Source organism: Watersipora subatra, chromosome 7 (genome assembly GCF_963576615.1).
Source record: "Watersipora subatra chromosome 7, tzWatSuba1.1, whole genome shotgun sequence".
NCBI lineage: Eukaryota > Metazoa > Bryozoa > Gymnolaemata > Cheilostomatida > Watersiporidae > Watersipora > Watersipora subatra.
Genome location: NC_088714.1, coordinates 34,843,643 through 34,859,248, shown reverse-complemented (window position 1 = coordinate 34,859,248; position 15,606 = coordinate 34,843,643). Strand labels below are relative to the sequence as shown.

The 15,606-nt window shown below is 35.7% G+C and overlaps 1 protein-coding gene across 1 annotated transcript; it reads left to right on the top strand.

Moving 5' to 3' along the window:
• Nucleotides 1-6,757: 6,757 nt before the first annotated feature.
• LOC137400708 (zinc finger BED domain-containing protein 5-like) lies at nt 6,758-9,032 on the top strand. Its single transcript, XM_068087042.1, has 3 exons — nt 6,758-6,984; nt 7,241-7,406; nt 8,976-9,032. Exons 1-3 carry the CDS (start codon nt 6,758-6,760, stop codon nt 9,030-9,032), a joined length of 450 nt encoding a protein of 149 aa, XP_067943143.1.
• Nucleotides 9,033-15,606: the final 6,574 nt, after the last annotated feature.

The following is a 15,606-nucleotide window of genomic DNA, read 5'->3' as shown; positions in this document are numbered from 1 at the left end:
CCCATCTTAGGCATAAAGCTTAAAGGTTGACTTCAACAAAATTCACATTGCAGTTATTTGGTATCAAAAGATTCACCATGTCTTACTCTGTTGTGTTGTAGGTGCCAAATATGTGGAAATGTGATTACAAGCTCTTAAAAGATCAAAAACAAAATGCCGCCGTAGATTGGAATCTGTTTATTTCTCTGACGTATTCATTACAGTTTGGTTATCGTCTTGTCACGTGATGTTCTCATGTGAATTGAAAGGCCAATAAAAAGCTCAATATAAACCTTATCGTAGCACTAGTTTATGACAAACGCTTCGGGTTTTACCAAAGACCCTGTATCAAATATAGATGCTCGCTACTTTACAGTTTTGTTTCGGCATTATCTAATCGTCAAGTCGTAATCTGATCATGTGACCCAATACTTTGCAAATAATTTTTGCAGCATTTTTTGATTATCACAGGTGACCAACAGGCTCGTCTTGATTATCAGACAATGATATGTACTCCTTCGAGGTAAGGTTAAAAAATTAAATGAATTTTTGCGGTAAGTTATAAGATATTACTGCTAAAAGTGACAGCATTACAATGGCGATAAAATAGACGCATAAGAACAATAGACATGATTTTATTCAATGCGTGAAGTATATTTGTGAAAATATTTCGACGAATGAGGTTGCATGAGAGTGTAAACAGAAACCATCCTGTAACAACTACGTCCCATTTGAGCCATTTTGGAAAGCGAATCCAAACTACGGCGGTCTCGTGTGGCTGCGATTAACTATTCGTTTTTGAGCTTTTAAGTGTTTGTAATCACATTCCCACATATTTTGCACCTACAACACAACAGAGTAAGACATGGTGAATCTTATGATACCAAACAGCTGTAATGTGAATTTTGTTGCAAGCCAACCTTTAATGGAAATTTCTTAATCAAGCATGACTCAAAAATGGATTGCATCCATGAGATTATTTCAATAGAAATGACAACAAACAAATTGCAGAAGTACTGCAAAGAAGTACTAACCATTGCCACAGATGCATTACTAGAGAAATTCACATCAACATCTTCTGCTAAGCTGCACATATTCATAAGCACATGCTGTGGCAGCTGTCACTGTTTTGCGTGCTGTTTGAAGTTTCTAAATTTTTTTTAGATATATCTACGTTAAGTTGAACAACCTTGCAGCACTGTGCTTGACAATATGGTTTTAAAATCAATCGTTAAAAAGCATCATTCAACATTGAAAAATATTACCTTGAAATGACTTCAGTCGAACATTTTAACCTGTTGTCAAAACATGAATCATTGAAATGTTCGTTGCAGATAAGTGCCCAAGGATCAAGCTTATTCACTCTTCTGCGGTTGCGATACCATTGTAAATAACGAGAGTTCTCAGTTGCTTTGTTTGGAAATCTAAAAGTTAAAATGAAACTGTAGTAGTTAGTTAGCAACAGTAGTAATAACAATAGTATTATTACTTTTATTTCCTTGCTGCTAACTATATCTAGGTACAACAATAAATAATATTATAGGCACTACAAACACTTTTATTTTATTATTTATTATTTTATATTTCATTATTTACTAATATTTAGAAATAACCTAATGGTTTGTAGTTCCAAAATATTATTATAAAAAAATTCCACATTTAAATAATAAAAAACCTTTGTTCTGAAAGAAGAACATTTCACTCACTAGCTTATAAATTTATCTAATCACCGACAAAATACAGTCAAACTCGTACACTCAGTAGTGACACTGATCGACTCTCACTCACCCAGGGACTAGTGTAGTAGAACTAACTAGTGGCAGTACTAACTAGTAGTAGCACAACTAGTAGTAGTCGTAGACTTTAGCAATAGTAATAGAACTAGTAGTAGAAGTGACTCACTTGTGAAATGTCATGCCCTTTTCTTTGAAGGTCCATTCTTGCGGTTTTTGCAGTTCATCGAATAGCAATAGCACTGTGCACCTACACCCTTCTCTCTCTTACATAAATTATTAGTAGTAATCTCAGTAGTCTGTTTCTTTGATTTAGCAGTGTATTCAAGATCTTCCATAGCTGTTAAATCTGAAATTAGATTTCTTTCTCATATTGAACACAATGAAATTAACTCAAACTGTAACTGAACATGGCGTCGGCCAGATTTCCGTACTCGCGAATGACCACTGCCATTCCAGGGGTTTCAAGTTCAATGGTAAACACTTCTGAATTACATACTGAGTTCACATACTACCCCTAGAATGGCATCGGCCTATCTAAACCAAAGAACTTCCGTGCGACAATTTAAGCGCCATCTTGAAAGATGCTGCATGGATTTTTCGCTGTGATTAGTGAAATGGCTGATCATAGGTAGCCTAAGAAAAACACTCAATTATCTGCTGGAAATCAGTGTTTTACCATTAATTACTACTCCTATGACAACCCTGAAACACGAAGGGTTAATGATATATCATTTCACAAGTGAGTTTAGCGTTTTATTCCTGCATTAGTAGCACTAGTACAGCAGTAGCTGTTTAGAAGAAGCTTGCTAGTAGCTGGTTAGAAGCTTGCTAGTAGCTGGTTAGAAGCTTGCTAGTAGTTGGTTAGAAGCTTGCTAGCAGCTAGTTAGAAGCTTGCTAGTAGCTGGTTAGTATCTTGCTAGTAGCTGGTTAGAAGCTTACTAGTAGCTGGTTAGAAGCTTGCTAGTAGTTGGGTAGAAGCTTGCTAGCAGCTGGTTAGAAGCTTGCTCATAGCTGGTTAGAAGCTTGCTAGTAGCTGGTTAGAAGCTTGCTAGTAGTTGGTTAGAAGCTTGCTAGCAGCTAGTTAGAAGCTTGCTAGTAGCTGGTTAGTATCTTGCTAGTAGCTGGTTAGAAGCTTACTAGTAGCTGGTTAGAAGCTTGCTAGTAGTTGGTTAGAAGCTTGCTAGCAGCTGGTTAGAAGCTTGCTCATAGCTGGTTAGAAGCTTGCTAGTAGCTGGTTAGAAGCTTGCTAATAGCTGGTTAGAAACTTGCTAGTAACTGGTTAGAAGCTTGCTAGCAGCTGGTTAGTAGTAGCTTGCTAGCAGTTAGTTAGTAGCAGTTTGCTAGTAGTAGCTGGTTAGTATCTTGCTAGTAGCTGGCTAGTAGCTTGCTAGCAGCTGGTTAGCCAATCTAGCTATGCTAGTGTACTTATCTGTATGCTTATAACTTTTATAGGTTGCTCTTGCTACCCAGGTGTTATCTGCATCAGTGGCTGATTCTCTAATTTCCCTGAAAGAGTTAAATTTACCACAGTTTCAAGACTGTGATGCCATAGTTGAGTTCATTCAGGTTAATGCATGTGTGTCTATTTTTCCATGTGTAACTACAATTTAATACTGCAAAGACTTGTTATTGGAAATTTTGATGTCATGCATGGCAGTGTGATCACAGTTAGAATAATGTAGGTTAACTTATATAAGTTGTAGATCTATATTAAAATTCAGCCAATGTTAGTAAATGTGGTTATTCAATGTGTTTCTGCAAAAAGTTGATATACACAATAGTCGGTCAGTTTCAGGCCGTGGCTATAAACGGCTTAAATGGTTGTCTAGTATGGAGTGTCTAACTCCCTTTTTACTAGACTCAAAGACATATCTTATGAGTTTGAGAACAATGGATGATACACTTTTATACAACACTAGGCGGTAGCCTACTACATTTTTTGTTGAAACTGTTGATTGTTTTACTGTTTGCTTCCTATCTCTTCGCTATGGTCGAAATAGACTGAAAAACTAATTCAAATTTTGGATTGAATCAGAATTACACACGTATTCTGGTAATGATCTATTGTTTGATGACCTGGTATAGTCTGTTATTTTTTCAAAATATTTCAGTTTATTTCTATGATTAAATATTTTTCATTTATTGTTCCCTTTTCTAGTTAATGATCTTTGTGTGTGTATTGTTCTGCTTATCAGTTTTCTAGACTAGTAGCTGCATCGTGTAGTGTGGTGCTATATTAGTGCATGATTGCACTAATATTGATGTACAGCAGAGGTGCCCAAATGTCTTTAATTGAGGGCCGATATTTAATATTTGAGAATTTTGATAGGTGACAAGATGTATGATGATATGAACTGAAGTTGTATATAAGTTTAAGAACATTATTGTATTTCTATAACTAAATATATTATATTATATTACTTTACAATTACATCTACGTGTCAATAATAAATTATGTTTAGTTGTCTTTAGCGAATATGGAATACAGATTATGTGCGCCATTTGTATAGAGAAATATTCTACATAAAGCTCTACAAACCAGCCTAAAATGGGTTATCCCACGAGCAAACGAGCGGAGCGATGTGTGCGAGTTTTTATGATAAATGCATGTGCACACAACTTACGAAAATTATTCATCAACAATGAGCCGAACCCTTGGCTAGAAATTTCATCAAGAAATTTAAGCATCGGAATGTAAAGTCGTTAAAGTATAATGACAATACAAAACACATTTAAACCTATTTAAATATGTTACCAAGTCTTTGTAAATTGTCGGTATTATCTTTAAACTTACCCATCTGATCGGATTATACACAAATAGACAGATTTATTTGAACGAAAATTGCCACAAAAAGCTTGAAAAGCTCGGTTTAATAAAAGTTAAGACCGAAAATTGAAACGCCAATAAAGCCGTGCGACCGATTGTAGAACTATTTAGTAGTGCGTATTTCACGAGAAAACCGTGTTCATTTTACCAGTCTATGGTGCTGTTTACTTGTAATCGAATTTATTCGAAGGTTTTTGTAATAAACGTAGACCGTTTGAGGCGTAGACCGATTTACAGGTACGAAATTGTGGTACACCGTTTATCAGCCTATGTTTTTTGTCCAATCACCGAAGGTTTCATTATTTAAAACGTTAGCCGAAATTCTTTACAACTTACGTACAAGCTAGGGCCAAACTACAACGCCCCTTCATGACGAGAACATTTTTTATTTTGCTACATTTTTATACGGGTGAATGCTCCTACCAGCTTTCTGTTAAAGATCGCTTATCAAAACCATTCTACATTCAACGCAACCAACTTTCAAACTGTGTATAGTACACAGTAGCTTGCCATTTTACTTCTAATTTTGCATTTCAGAGTTATAATAAACATATTTCTTTATCGTTGTTGAATTACATACATTACAGTAAATTAGGCCTACAGCTTTATAACACTTTTATAACAGCTTTTATTTTGCTGCAGTTTGCAGAAATCTTCGAGACGCATTAACGCTCATAGGTTTTCTATTATTGCTGTATTACTATATTAACAATATTGGTTATTTTAATAATATCAGTGCATTTTACTTATAATATTGGCCAACATTGCATTTCTCCTATTGCAAGGGAGAGATATAAACGTAATATTTTCCTTTCATTGTTGTTGTTTGTCATGACCAAACACTTTTTAAATAAATTTTATAAAAACCTATATAAATACCACAACTTCTCGATATTGCTACCTATGACGTTTTGAAATGTAAACAAAATTGTGTATTGGTTTTCTATTATTACTATATTAATAAAATTGCTTATTCTAAGAATATCAGTGCATTTTACTTCTAATATTGGCCAATATTGCATTTCTCCTGTTGCAGGGGGAAAATATAAACATCTTTTCCATTCATTATTGCTTATTGTTGTATATAATAACACCCACACCCAGTACATTACAGCTACCATTGCAGTTATCCTATTGCACTGCAGAGCCATTTGATTGCTAATATTGCATTTCTCAACCATTAGTACCCTTTATTTTTTTGCCAATATCTCTGGCCATCTCTTTGGTCGTGGGCTGTATGACAGTGGAATTTCTAGTTATTTCATAATGCTGGCTTATATAAGATGCTGTGCCTTAGTTGAACATGTCATTTGCAATTGAGCCAATTAATGCAGGGGGGGGGGTACCAATGGCATCTTCAACAAAACGAACTACTCCCAGAGTTACAATGGAAGCCTTACAAAGTAAACGAACTACTCCCAGAGTTACAATGGAAGCCTTACAAAGTAAACGAACTACTCCCAGAGTTACAATGGAAGCATTACAAAGTAAACGAACTACTCCCAGAGTTACAATGGAAGCCTTACAAAGTAAACGAACTACTCCCAGAGTTACAATGGAAGCCTTACAAAGTAAACGAACTACTCCCAGAGTTACAATGGAAGCCTTACAAAGTAAACGAACTACTCCCAGAGTTACAATGGAAGCATTACAAAGTAAACGAACTACTCCCAGAGTTACAATGGAAGCCTTACAAAGTAAACGAACTACTCCCAGAGTTACAATGGAAGCCTTACAAAGTAAACGAACTACTCCCAGAGTTACAATGGAAGCCTTACAAAGTAAACGAACTACTCCCAGAGTTACAATGGAAGCCTTACAAAGTAAACGAACTACTCCCAGAGTTACAAAGTAAACGAAATAGAAATGAATCTACAAAAGATATCCAAGATGAGTGGACCCTGGAATATGCATTCATTTTTAGGCAAGGCAAACCACAATGTCTATTGTGCCAGGAAACGATCTCCGTTAACAAGAAGACGAACATCAAACGACATCATGCGACGAAGCACAGAGAGTTTACTGCAACATTTCCACTGGGATCTTTAGCTAGACATTAAAAGCTAGATAAACTTCAAAAATCACTAACTTCTTCAGAAAATATGCTAGTTTCTTTCACGGCTACTGATAAACGCGCTACAGAAGCTTTTCTACGAGTCTCAAAGATTCTAGCAAAAGCAATGCTTCCCTATTCTCATGCTGGGATTGTGAAAAAATGCAGGTTGAGGCTATGGAAACACTTTTTCCAGATAAGCGTGATGTGATTGGTAAAGTCAAGGCAATACCACTTTTTAAGAAAACTGCCACTGGTAGAATTAAAAGCATTAATGATCATCTCAGAATGACTTTGCTAACCCATATAGACCAGGCGGATTACTTTTCAATCGCCAACGATGAATCTACTGAGATAATGAATGTAGCTCAATTAGCAGTCTTCATAAGGTATGTAAGCTACTGTGTGTACACTAACAACTGGTAATCATTTTACCATGCATTTGCAAGCTGAAGTATTACAAGTGCATTTTAAAAGACAGTAAAGAGAGAACACAACTCCAAGTAAAAAATGTTGCATTATTTTATGATATTTGTTTCAACGTGACTAACCCACACATTTATACTACATGCTTCTTTATGAAGCATCAGTATGTTTCTTTATAAAGCATAGCATTATGCTTTAGTCATATACCCTGTGTTGCAGATTCTTTGACGGTGAAGAAATGAAGGAGGAGCTTCTTACTTTGGTTGGATTAGAAAGAGAAACCAACGGTCAGGCTACCTATGATGCCCTCGTTAAAAGACTTGACAAGATGAAGATACCTCTCCACAAATGCATATCTGTAACAACAGATGGCGCACCAGCTATGGTTGGAAGAGATCAAGGGCTCATAGCTAGATTGAAGAAGGATATGCCATCAATGCTAGCATTCCATTGCATCATCCACCAAACTTTTTTATGTGGAAAACTAAATGATCATTTTCAGCAACTAATGTGCAAGGCTATGAAAATGATCAACTTCCTCAGAAGTCAATCAGCTCTCAGACACAGAAACTTAAGGAAGTTTCTCAGAGAAAGCGATGCCACTTGTGAAGATTTACTAACATACAATAACATTAGATGGCTAAGTAAGGGAAATGCTCTGTCGAGGTTGTGGAGTATTCGTCAGGAGCTAACCTCATTTTAAATACATGCACAAGCCTGAATGTAAGACAGTTTCAAGAGATGATGAGCTCTTCTAAGGATATGAGTGACCTTGCCTTCCTTGTTGACATCTGTGGCCATTTGAATGATTTGAACCTCAAGCTTCAAGGGAAGAACAAGACTATCATTAATACGCACACTACCAGCTGTTCAAGCCCTCTCCCATAAGTTGGAATTGTTTCTGGTGGATGTGCAAGGTAATATGCTTCACTTTCCTACTCTAAAAGCATTTTTAGATGACGATGAAGAAATGGCGTCTTGTACAGCTGAGTACACTCACTTTATAGAAAAGCTGCAACAAGAGTTTAGCAATCGATTTAGTTAGTTTCAATCTTTGAAACATATCATACAACTCATAAAAGCATCTCAGAAGGCAAAGCCTAATGGAGAGTGGGTTACTCAGTTGCCATTGAAAAGTGTTAATGCTTCATCTCTGCAACTGGAGTTGTGTAACCTAAAAGGTACAGATATAGATAAAATTGAGGAGGGGTTCTACTTGAAAGCTTCAACAAAGGCTGAATATCCACAGCTTGCTCAACTAGGAAAATGGCTGTACACTGTGTTTGCTGCTACATATATATGTGAATCAGCATTTTCATACATGAATAATATCAATAGCAAGTTGAGATCCACTTTGACCCAAGGTCACTTGTGTCAGCTCCTAAGAATAGCATACTGCAGTAGTGAGCCAGACTACCAAGAGATAATGAGCAGCCATAAACAATTCCATGTATCTCACTAAACTTTAAGTTATACTAAGCTCTTTAGGCTCACTTCAACATTATTCATTGTTATTGTAAAAGTATTTTAATAAATAAATTTTATTACAACCACTACCAAACTTGTATTATCCCTTGTATTGTATTAAACTTGTATGGCTCCCAAAAATCTTACAACTTTTAAATTTGGCTCTTTGAGAGAAAACTTTGCCTACCCCTGGTGTAGGTATTTACCACTGAATTATACTAGCCTTAGAATGGCCAAGATCATTTATCAGAGTAACAATTTGAGCGCCATCTTGAACTATGCTACATGGTTAGGCCCCCCTTTATGGTAACCCAGCAACATTGTACATTTAATCTCAATGAGCTTGTGGGTGCTTTTATTCATTCCCAATCTTAATCAACCTATATATCAGAGTCAAGATAAAGATCTACATATTCATTCAACCTATATATCAAAGTCAAGCTAGCTAAAGATCTACAGATTCATAGACTATAAGTTTTTGTTGTAGATGGCTGTTGGCATGGTTTCAACAATAGGCAGGCAACTCTATATGGGCTCTATATAATTTGCATTTCTTATCAACAGATGTTTCTACTGGATTTAAGGGTATCATTGGCCTCACTCGCCTTACCAGCCCAGCAAACTTTAGCTTTGAAGCTTATTGAATATCTGATAAGAGATCACAATAGTTGTTTACATCACCAAGAGCAAAAAACTGGCCAAAACTGTTGTATACATTTGACTAAAATCTTGCAACTGCAACCTACATTGCTTTGTTCGAAAAGTTGTTAGATTGGCCTCGAGCCTAGATTAGCTTTAGCTATTGCGCCAGTAGGTTCCAACACTCAATATATCTTGATTTGTGTTATATTTATATGTGTTATTCGTTGAAATAAACCAAAAGCAAACTATTAATCTTAACTACAGTATGCTTGACCACAAAGTTTGTTTGTGATTTTAAAAATAAATGATTTATGCATAGAAAATGAGTCAGATGCTCGGGTGCTAATGCAATGTCTAATAGCATTATATATAAAAAGTATATAATATATTAAACAACTGAATGCCTATGAACTGTACAAGTTGTATGCATATATAAAGCAAACTATAAATCTTTATTACATTAAACTTGACCATCAAATTTGTTTGTGATTCAGAAAATAAATGATCTATGCATAAAAAGTTAATGAGCCAGATGCTCTGATGATGCTAATATATCGTCTAATAGAATTATAGTATATATAAATTATATAATAAATTGAACTACTACATGCCTGCAAACTGTACAATTTGTATGCATATATAAAGAGAAATCTTAAAATGAATACTAACTTAAATTGGCTATAGACAATTTATGTCACAGCGACATAACAGTTTACTGTCCTCTAAATAATACGTTTTTGTAACATTATGTCTGATGTTCACTTTATGTAAATTTAGGTTTCTTAAGTTGGCAAGGTGGTGCTGTCCTAAATCAAAGTATGTTTCAACCACTACAGCTAGTAGTGAGAAGTGATGATTATCAATTCCTACAAAAGTGGCAGTACAATGCTGCTTTAATCTATCTCTATATTTCTCAAAGTATGTCCATATGTGGATTTGTATTTTGTACGCATGCTGGCTATAAATATAGCTATAGCGCACGTTGATTATTTTATCGACGCAGCCACGCGTTACGACGCCCCTGTTGAAAAATATTTTTTGTAAGGTTCAATTACTATATCTGAGGTCAAGACCAAATTTTTTCGCGCGGACCATTACATTGTTTTCGTGAGATGAGTCTCCGTAGAGTAGAAGTGTCTTCGTATTCAAAGTTTTGATGGATAGTTTCTGGTGGAAGAGTTACCTTTTTTATACACACAAACTTCTATGCAAGAATTGTTACTGTTAATTCTACATATTCAGGATGTTTATTTTGTTTTCTCAGTTTGTATTAATTGTATAATTACTGTAGCAAAACCAACTTAGTTTAGCTATTACTTGATAATTATTTCACATTTACATTTTAAACTTTTTACAGTCATTTTATTTTTTTCATTTTTTTGACCTGCTTGAAACATTTTTCTGATATGAAGAAATATGAGTTTAAAAGTTGTTTGACAAAGTTTGAAAACTTTTACAGTTGTTTTTATTTTCTATTAAATTATTTCAGCTAACACTTTTTTCATGATATGTATTTAGAAAGCTGGAATGGCAAATGTTGTTATATGTTAAATACAAATCAATTTTCTGCGTAAAGACCTTCTTATTACCCGGGCAACGCCGGGTAGCACAGCTAGTTCAAATATATAACAGCGTGCAATCTCTTCTTTTACACACTTCAGAATCTTGGGATATTTCAAACATTGACTTGCTGAAGTAGCCGCCTTCAGATACTTCTCGGTGCACAGAACAGTTGTTACAACACCATCAGAAGGAGAAATCAAGCCATCCTTGTTCTTAACTCTTAACAGAGCATGAATCTTATCATATTTGCTAATTTCCTTAAACTGAATTAGGGAGATTCTACATGACTCACAACGCAACATTTTAAGCAGTTTTCTGACAAGCCAACCAGATAAATATGTACAGCAATGTTACCAAGAACAAGATGTGATCTAATGTTTAGTACTTTTTCGAGAAGCATAGTTTGTCTGTCAATAACATCTTCAACATAATCTTCACTACCAACAGTTGGTGGCACATAGGTAGTAGAAGCTTGTAACAATGCAGTGTCATCCATAGATCTGATATTACCAGTAGCTCCTGGTGTAACACCTCATCTTGTAACCAAGCGCCTTAAGATATGCTGGAACTGCTCTACTGATGGGTTGTTGTTCCGGTCTCCTGAAATAATAACAGTTATCCTTTGTTGCAATTGGAAATAAAATTGAAATGTTAAAATATGGACTGAATAATAATAATTTTTAAAAGAAGATCGTTAAACAGTCAAGGTACCAGCCAAAATGTCACCATTACAGTCAAACACAGCAAGAAAATAGATTCATAGTCTAACAATATCATGTTGTCCAGTAATATATGAATTGATTATATCTAGGTTTTTGCTCCCATTATCTCAAAGCTTTGTGATATCATTTTTTGTATCACCCTTGACTTGGCCCACTTGATCTATTTTGCTTGAAAGCAGAGTGTGGTCTGAAAAGCTATATCCAGCAGGTGAAATCACATACTACTGCAAAGCATACTTGAATGAGATGGATTGACAAGCACTGTACTACCTACCACACCTCCGCACAGCACTAAAGAACAACTCTACATGGTCTTGTGAGAACTTGTACATCAGCAGGTAATCTAAATGACCAGACTTCAGTAGCTTCTCAACTAAACCGAGCACTACATCAACAGCACACACCAATCCAGTAATGCAAACATACCTACAAACAAACCACCAGAATATGTCAATACATAAACATTGTTCTTTTTTTTTACTGTACACGAGGGATGTTCAAATAGCGGCCTGTGGTCACCCACTATCAAATTTAACGTGGCCCATCTTACAAAGTCTCCAAAAAATTACTTTTTGCACATATTTAGAATACTAGAAATTCCACTGTCATACAGCCCACGACCAAAGAGATGGCCAGAGATATTGGCAAAAAAATAAAGGGTACTAATGGTTGAGAAATGCAATATTAGCAATCAAATGGCTCTGCAGTGCAATAGGATAACTGCAATGGTAGCTGTAATGTACTGGGTGTGGGTGTTATTATATACAACAATAAGCAATAATGAATGGAAAAGATGTTTATATTTTCCCCCTGCAACAGGAGAAATGCAATATTGGCCAATATTAGAAGTAAAATGCACTGATATTCTTAGAATAAGCAATTTTATTAATATAGTAATAATAGAAAACCAATACACAATTTTGTTTACATTTCAAAACGTCATAGGTAGCAATATCGAGAAGTTGTGGTATTTATATAGGTTTTTATAAAATTTATTTAAAAAGTGTTTGGTCATGACAAACAACAACAATGAAAGGAAAATATTACGTTTATATCTCTCCCTTGCAATAGGAGAAATGCAATGTTGGCCAATATTATAAGTAAAATGCACTGATATTATTAAAATAACCAATATTGTTAATATAGTAATACAGCAATAATAGAAAACCTATGAGCGTTAATGCGTCTCGAAGATTTCTGCAAACTGCAGCAAAATAAAAGCTGTTATAAAAGTGTTATAAAGCTGTAGGCCTAATTTACTGTAATGTATGTAATTCAACAACGATAAAGAAATATGTTTATTATAACTCTGAAATGCAAAATTAGAAGTAAAATGGCAAGCTACTGTGTACTATACACAGTTTGAAAGTTGGTTGCGTTGAATGTAGAATGGTTTTGATAAGCGATCTTTAACAGAAAGCTGGTAGGAGCATTCACCCGTATAAAAATGTAGCAAAATAAAAAATGTTCTCGTCATGAAGGGGCGTTGTAGTTTGGCCCTAGCTTGTACGTAAGTTGTAAAGAATTTCGGCTAACGTTTTAAATAATGAAACCTTCGGTGATTGGACAAAAAACATAGGCTGATAAACGGTGTACCACAATTTCGTACCTGTAAATCGGTCTACGCCTCAAACGGTCTACGTTTATTACAAAAACCTTCGAATAAATTCGATTACAAGTAAACAGCACCATAGACTGGTAAAATGAACACGGTTTTCTCGTGAAATACGCACTACTAAATAGTTCTACAATCGGTCGCACGGCTTTATTGGCGTTTCAATTTTCGGTCTTAACTTTTATTAAACCGAGCTTTTCAAGCTTTTTGTGGCAATTTTCGTTCAAATAAATCTGTCTATTTGTGTATAATCCGATCAGATGGGTAAGTTTAAAGATAATACCGACAATTTACAAAGACTTGGTAACATATTTAAATAGGTTTAAATGTGTTTTGTATTGTCATTATACTTTAACGACTTTACATTCCGATGCTTAAATTTCTTGATGAAATTTCTAGCCAAGGGTTCGTCTCATTGTTGATGAATAATTTTCGTAAGTTGTGTGCACATGCATTTATCATAAAAACTCGCACACATCGCTCCGCTCGTTTGCTCGTGGGATGATGAAATGACTTCCTGATGAACCTTTCTGGAGCATGCTATTTTTGTCCTCATTAGGTAAGCAACGAACGTTATTACATCCCTTACAGAAAAACTACATGTACATGATGTCATAAATTATGACTCATGATGCATGTGTAGGCTATATATATAACGCAGTAATAGTGCACTTTTAGATAAGCCTAATATGTCACGATGCATGTAGTTATGTACAGTAAATTATAAGGATATTTTTATATACATCAAAAGAATTTGAATTTTCACAGAGCTGAAAGAGCCGCAACAAAATCTGAAAAGTGCCGCATGCGGCTCTAAAGCTGCACTTTGCCCAGCCCTGACCTAATAATAATGGCATGGTTCTGTCATGTGGTGACAATGTTGATAGTGTTCTCTAGTAGAGAAACACTCCACCAGGACTAGGTTTTTATAAGCTACCTTGGGTGGTCCTAACACTTATCAAGGGCTTCTTCTGGAACTGTCAGATTAACCTGAAGAGATACATTTTGCAACACGTCCAGTCTGACAGAGCCAGGTAGCCATTTCACTTGTTCAATGTGCGAAGGACAAAGGTGGATCCTTAACGTGCCCACGTTGTCAGTGTGGTACACGGAGCCTCCAAGTTAAGGTCTAGATCCGAAAGACCCAGCAATTTAGGGTTGAAAGCCCTAAATTGCCCTAAAAGCCCTGACCTACACCAACGCTACCTAAGGTCACTGCTACTCTTTTGTACAGGTACTTACAAGTGTTGAAAATCGCTGTATTTTAGCACGTTTTGAAGCGAGGTTCACATAGTAAATGTGGTTGACAAAAATAGTCGGCACATTGAAGTCTTTGTTCACGACTGTTGTACTTTGTGCCATCTCAAGTGGTGACTATTGCTAAAAACGTGCCTAGTAGTGCTGCATGATAACACGATATAATTCGATATGACGATATATTTCAGTGGATGATTTTATATTTTGCCAGTTGTCAAGTCGATATGAATATCGAAGCCGATATTTTATTTTGCAAAAATGGAGTTGTCTATTCTCCTTATTGTAAAGAGGGGACAACTCCTGTTTTCAACCAATATTACCCAGTATTCTCTCATATCGTTCATATTAAAGTATAACACTACATATCGAGAGAAGACAACTCCAATGTTCGATATTTTTCGATATTCGATATACGTACATGTATTTTGAGACCAAATATGTAACCGAATGTACATGCAAAGATATCGTGCAGCACTAGTGCCTAGCTATTACCGATTTATCATCAATGCAAATTTATACATGCACTTGGAGTTCGGACCTACCTCTATGTTTACGCACATCAATTACTAACAAGGGATTAACAATTACTACATCAAACTTACTAACGAGGGCCGTGAGAGCAAGCTTTAGTGACGTTGCATAATGCAGAGTGCAACTCACAACTCACATTGCCTAATGAATTCATTGCATCTTGCCCAGCTTAATTTGTAAGATTCTCGCCTGATAATTGGGAAGTTCTGAGATCAAATCCTGCATGAAGCAGATACAGTGTATTTCATTCCTAAGTTTTCATAGCTATAGCTGAACACACCGATTGACGCGCTTTGAGATTTATTTATGCAGTGGAACCTCAGCTCTCGAGTGCTTCGGTTCTCAACCAAAAAATTGGAGATTTGTTCGTCTCGGATCTCAAACATAAATTCATTTCTCGACCAAACCGGATCTTGCACATCGGAAGTAAACATTTGGAACAGCTCTTGAAACAGCATGGAAGAATGGAGAAGCAAGTTACGCTTCATAAATTCTTTACAAAAAAGAAGAAACTATCTGGGACGACATCCCTTTACCGAAGAGATTTGTTAGGGAGACAACTCCTTTGGTCGAGTTACCCTAACTTGCTTTAGAGGAGGATTCTCGTTGAAGATGTGAAGTAAATGTGCCATTGATGTTTATATTTTCTTTTTCACACGATTTGTGATGTAACTGAGCTGCTGCACCTTTTTGCTGAATTTCATTATCAGATTCTGCAATCTTTGGTATTGTATCTTAGCATCAAAACATATGAAACGTTTCTTTTTTGTTTTCTTTCTTATCATCAT

Bases quoted from the DNA above. Each gene is read 5' to 3' on its own strand.
- LOC137400708 (XM_068087042.1), top strand. From the start codon at position 6,758: ATGCAGGTTGAGGCTATGGAAACACTTTTTCCAGATAAGCGTGATGTG. The intron at 6,985-7,240 runs GTATGTAAGCTA...CCTGTGTTGCAG, and splicing joins CAATTAGCAGTCTTCATAAG to ATTCTTTGACGGTGAAGAAA. The intron at 7,407-8,975 runs GTTGGAAGAGAT...TTTTTGTTGTAG, and splicing joins CAGATGGCGCACCAGCTATG to ATGGCTGTTGGCATGGTTTC.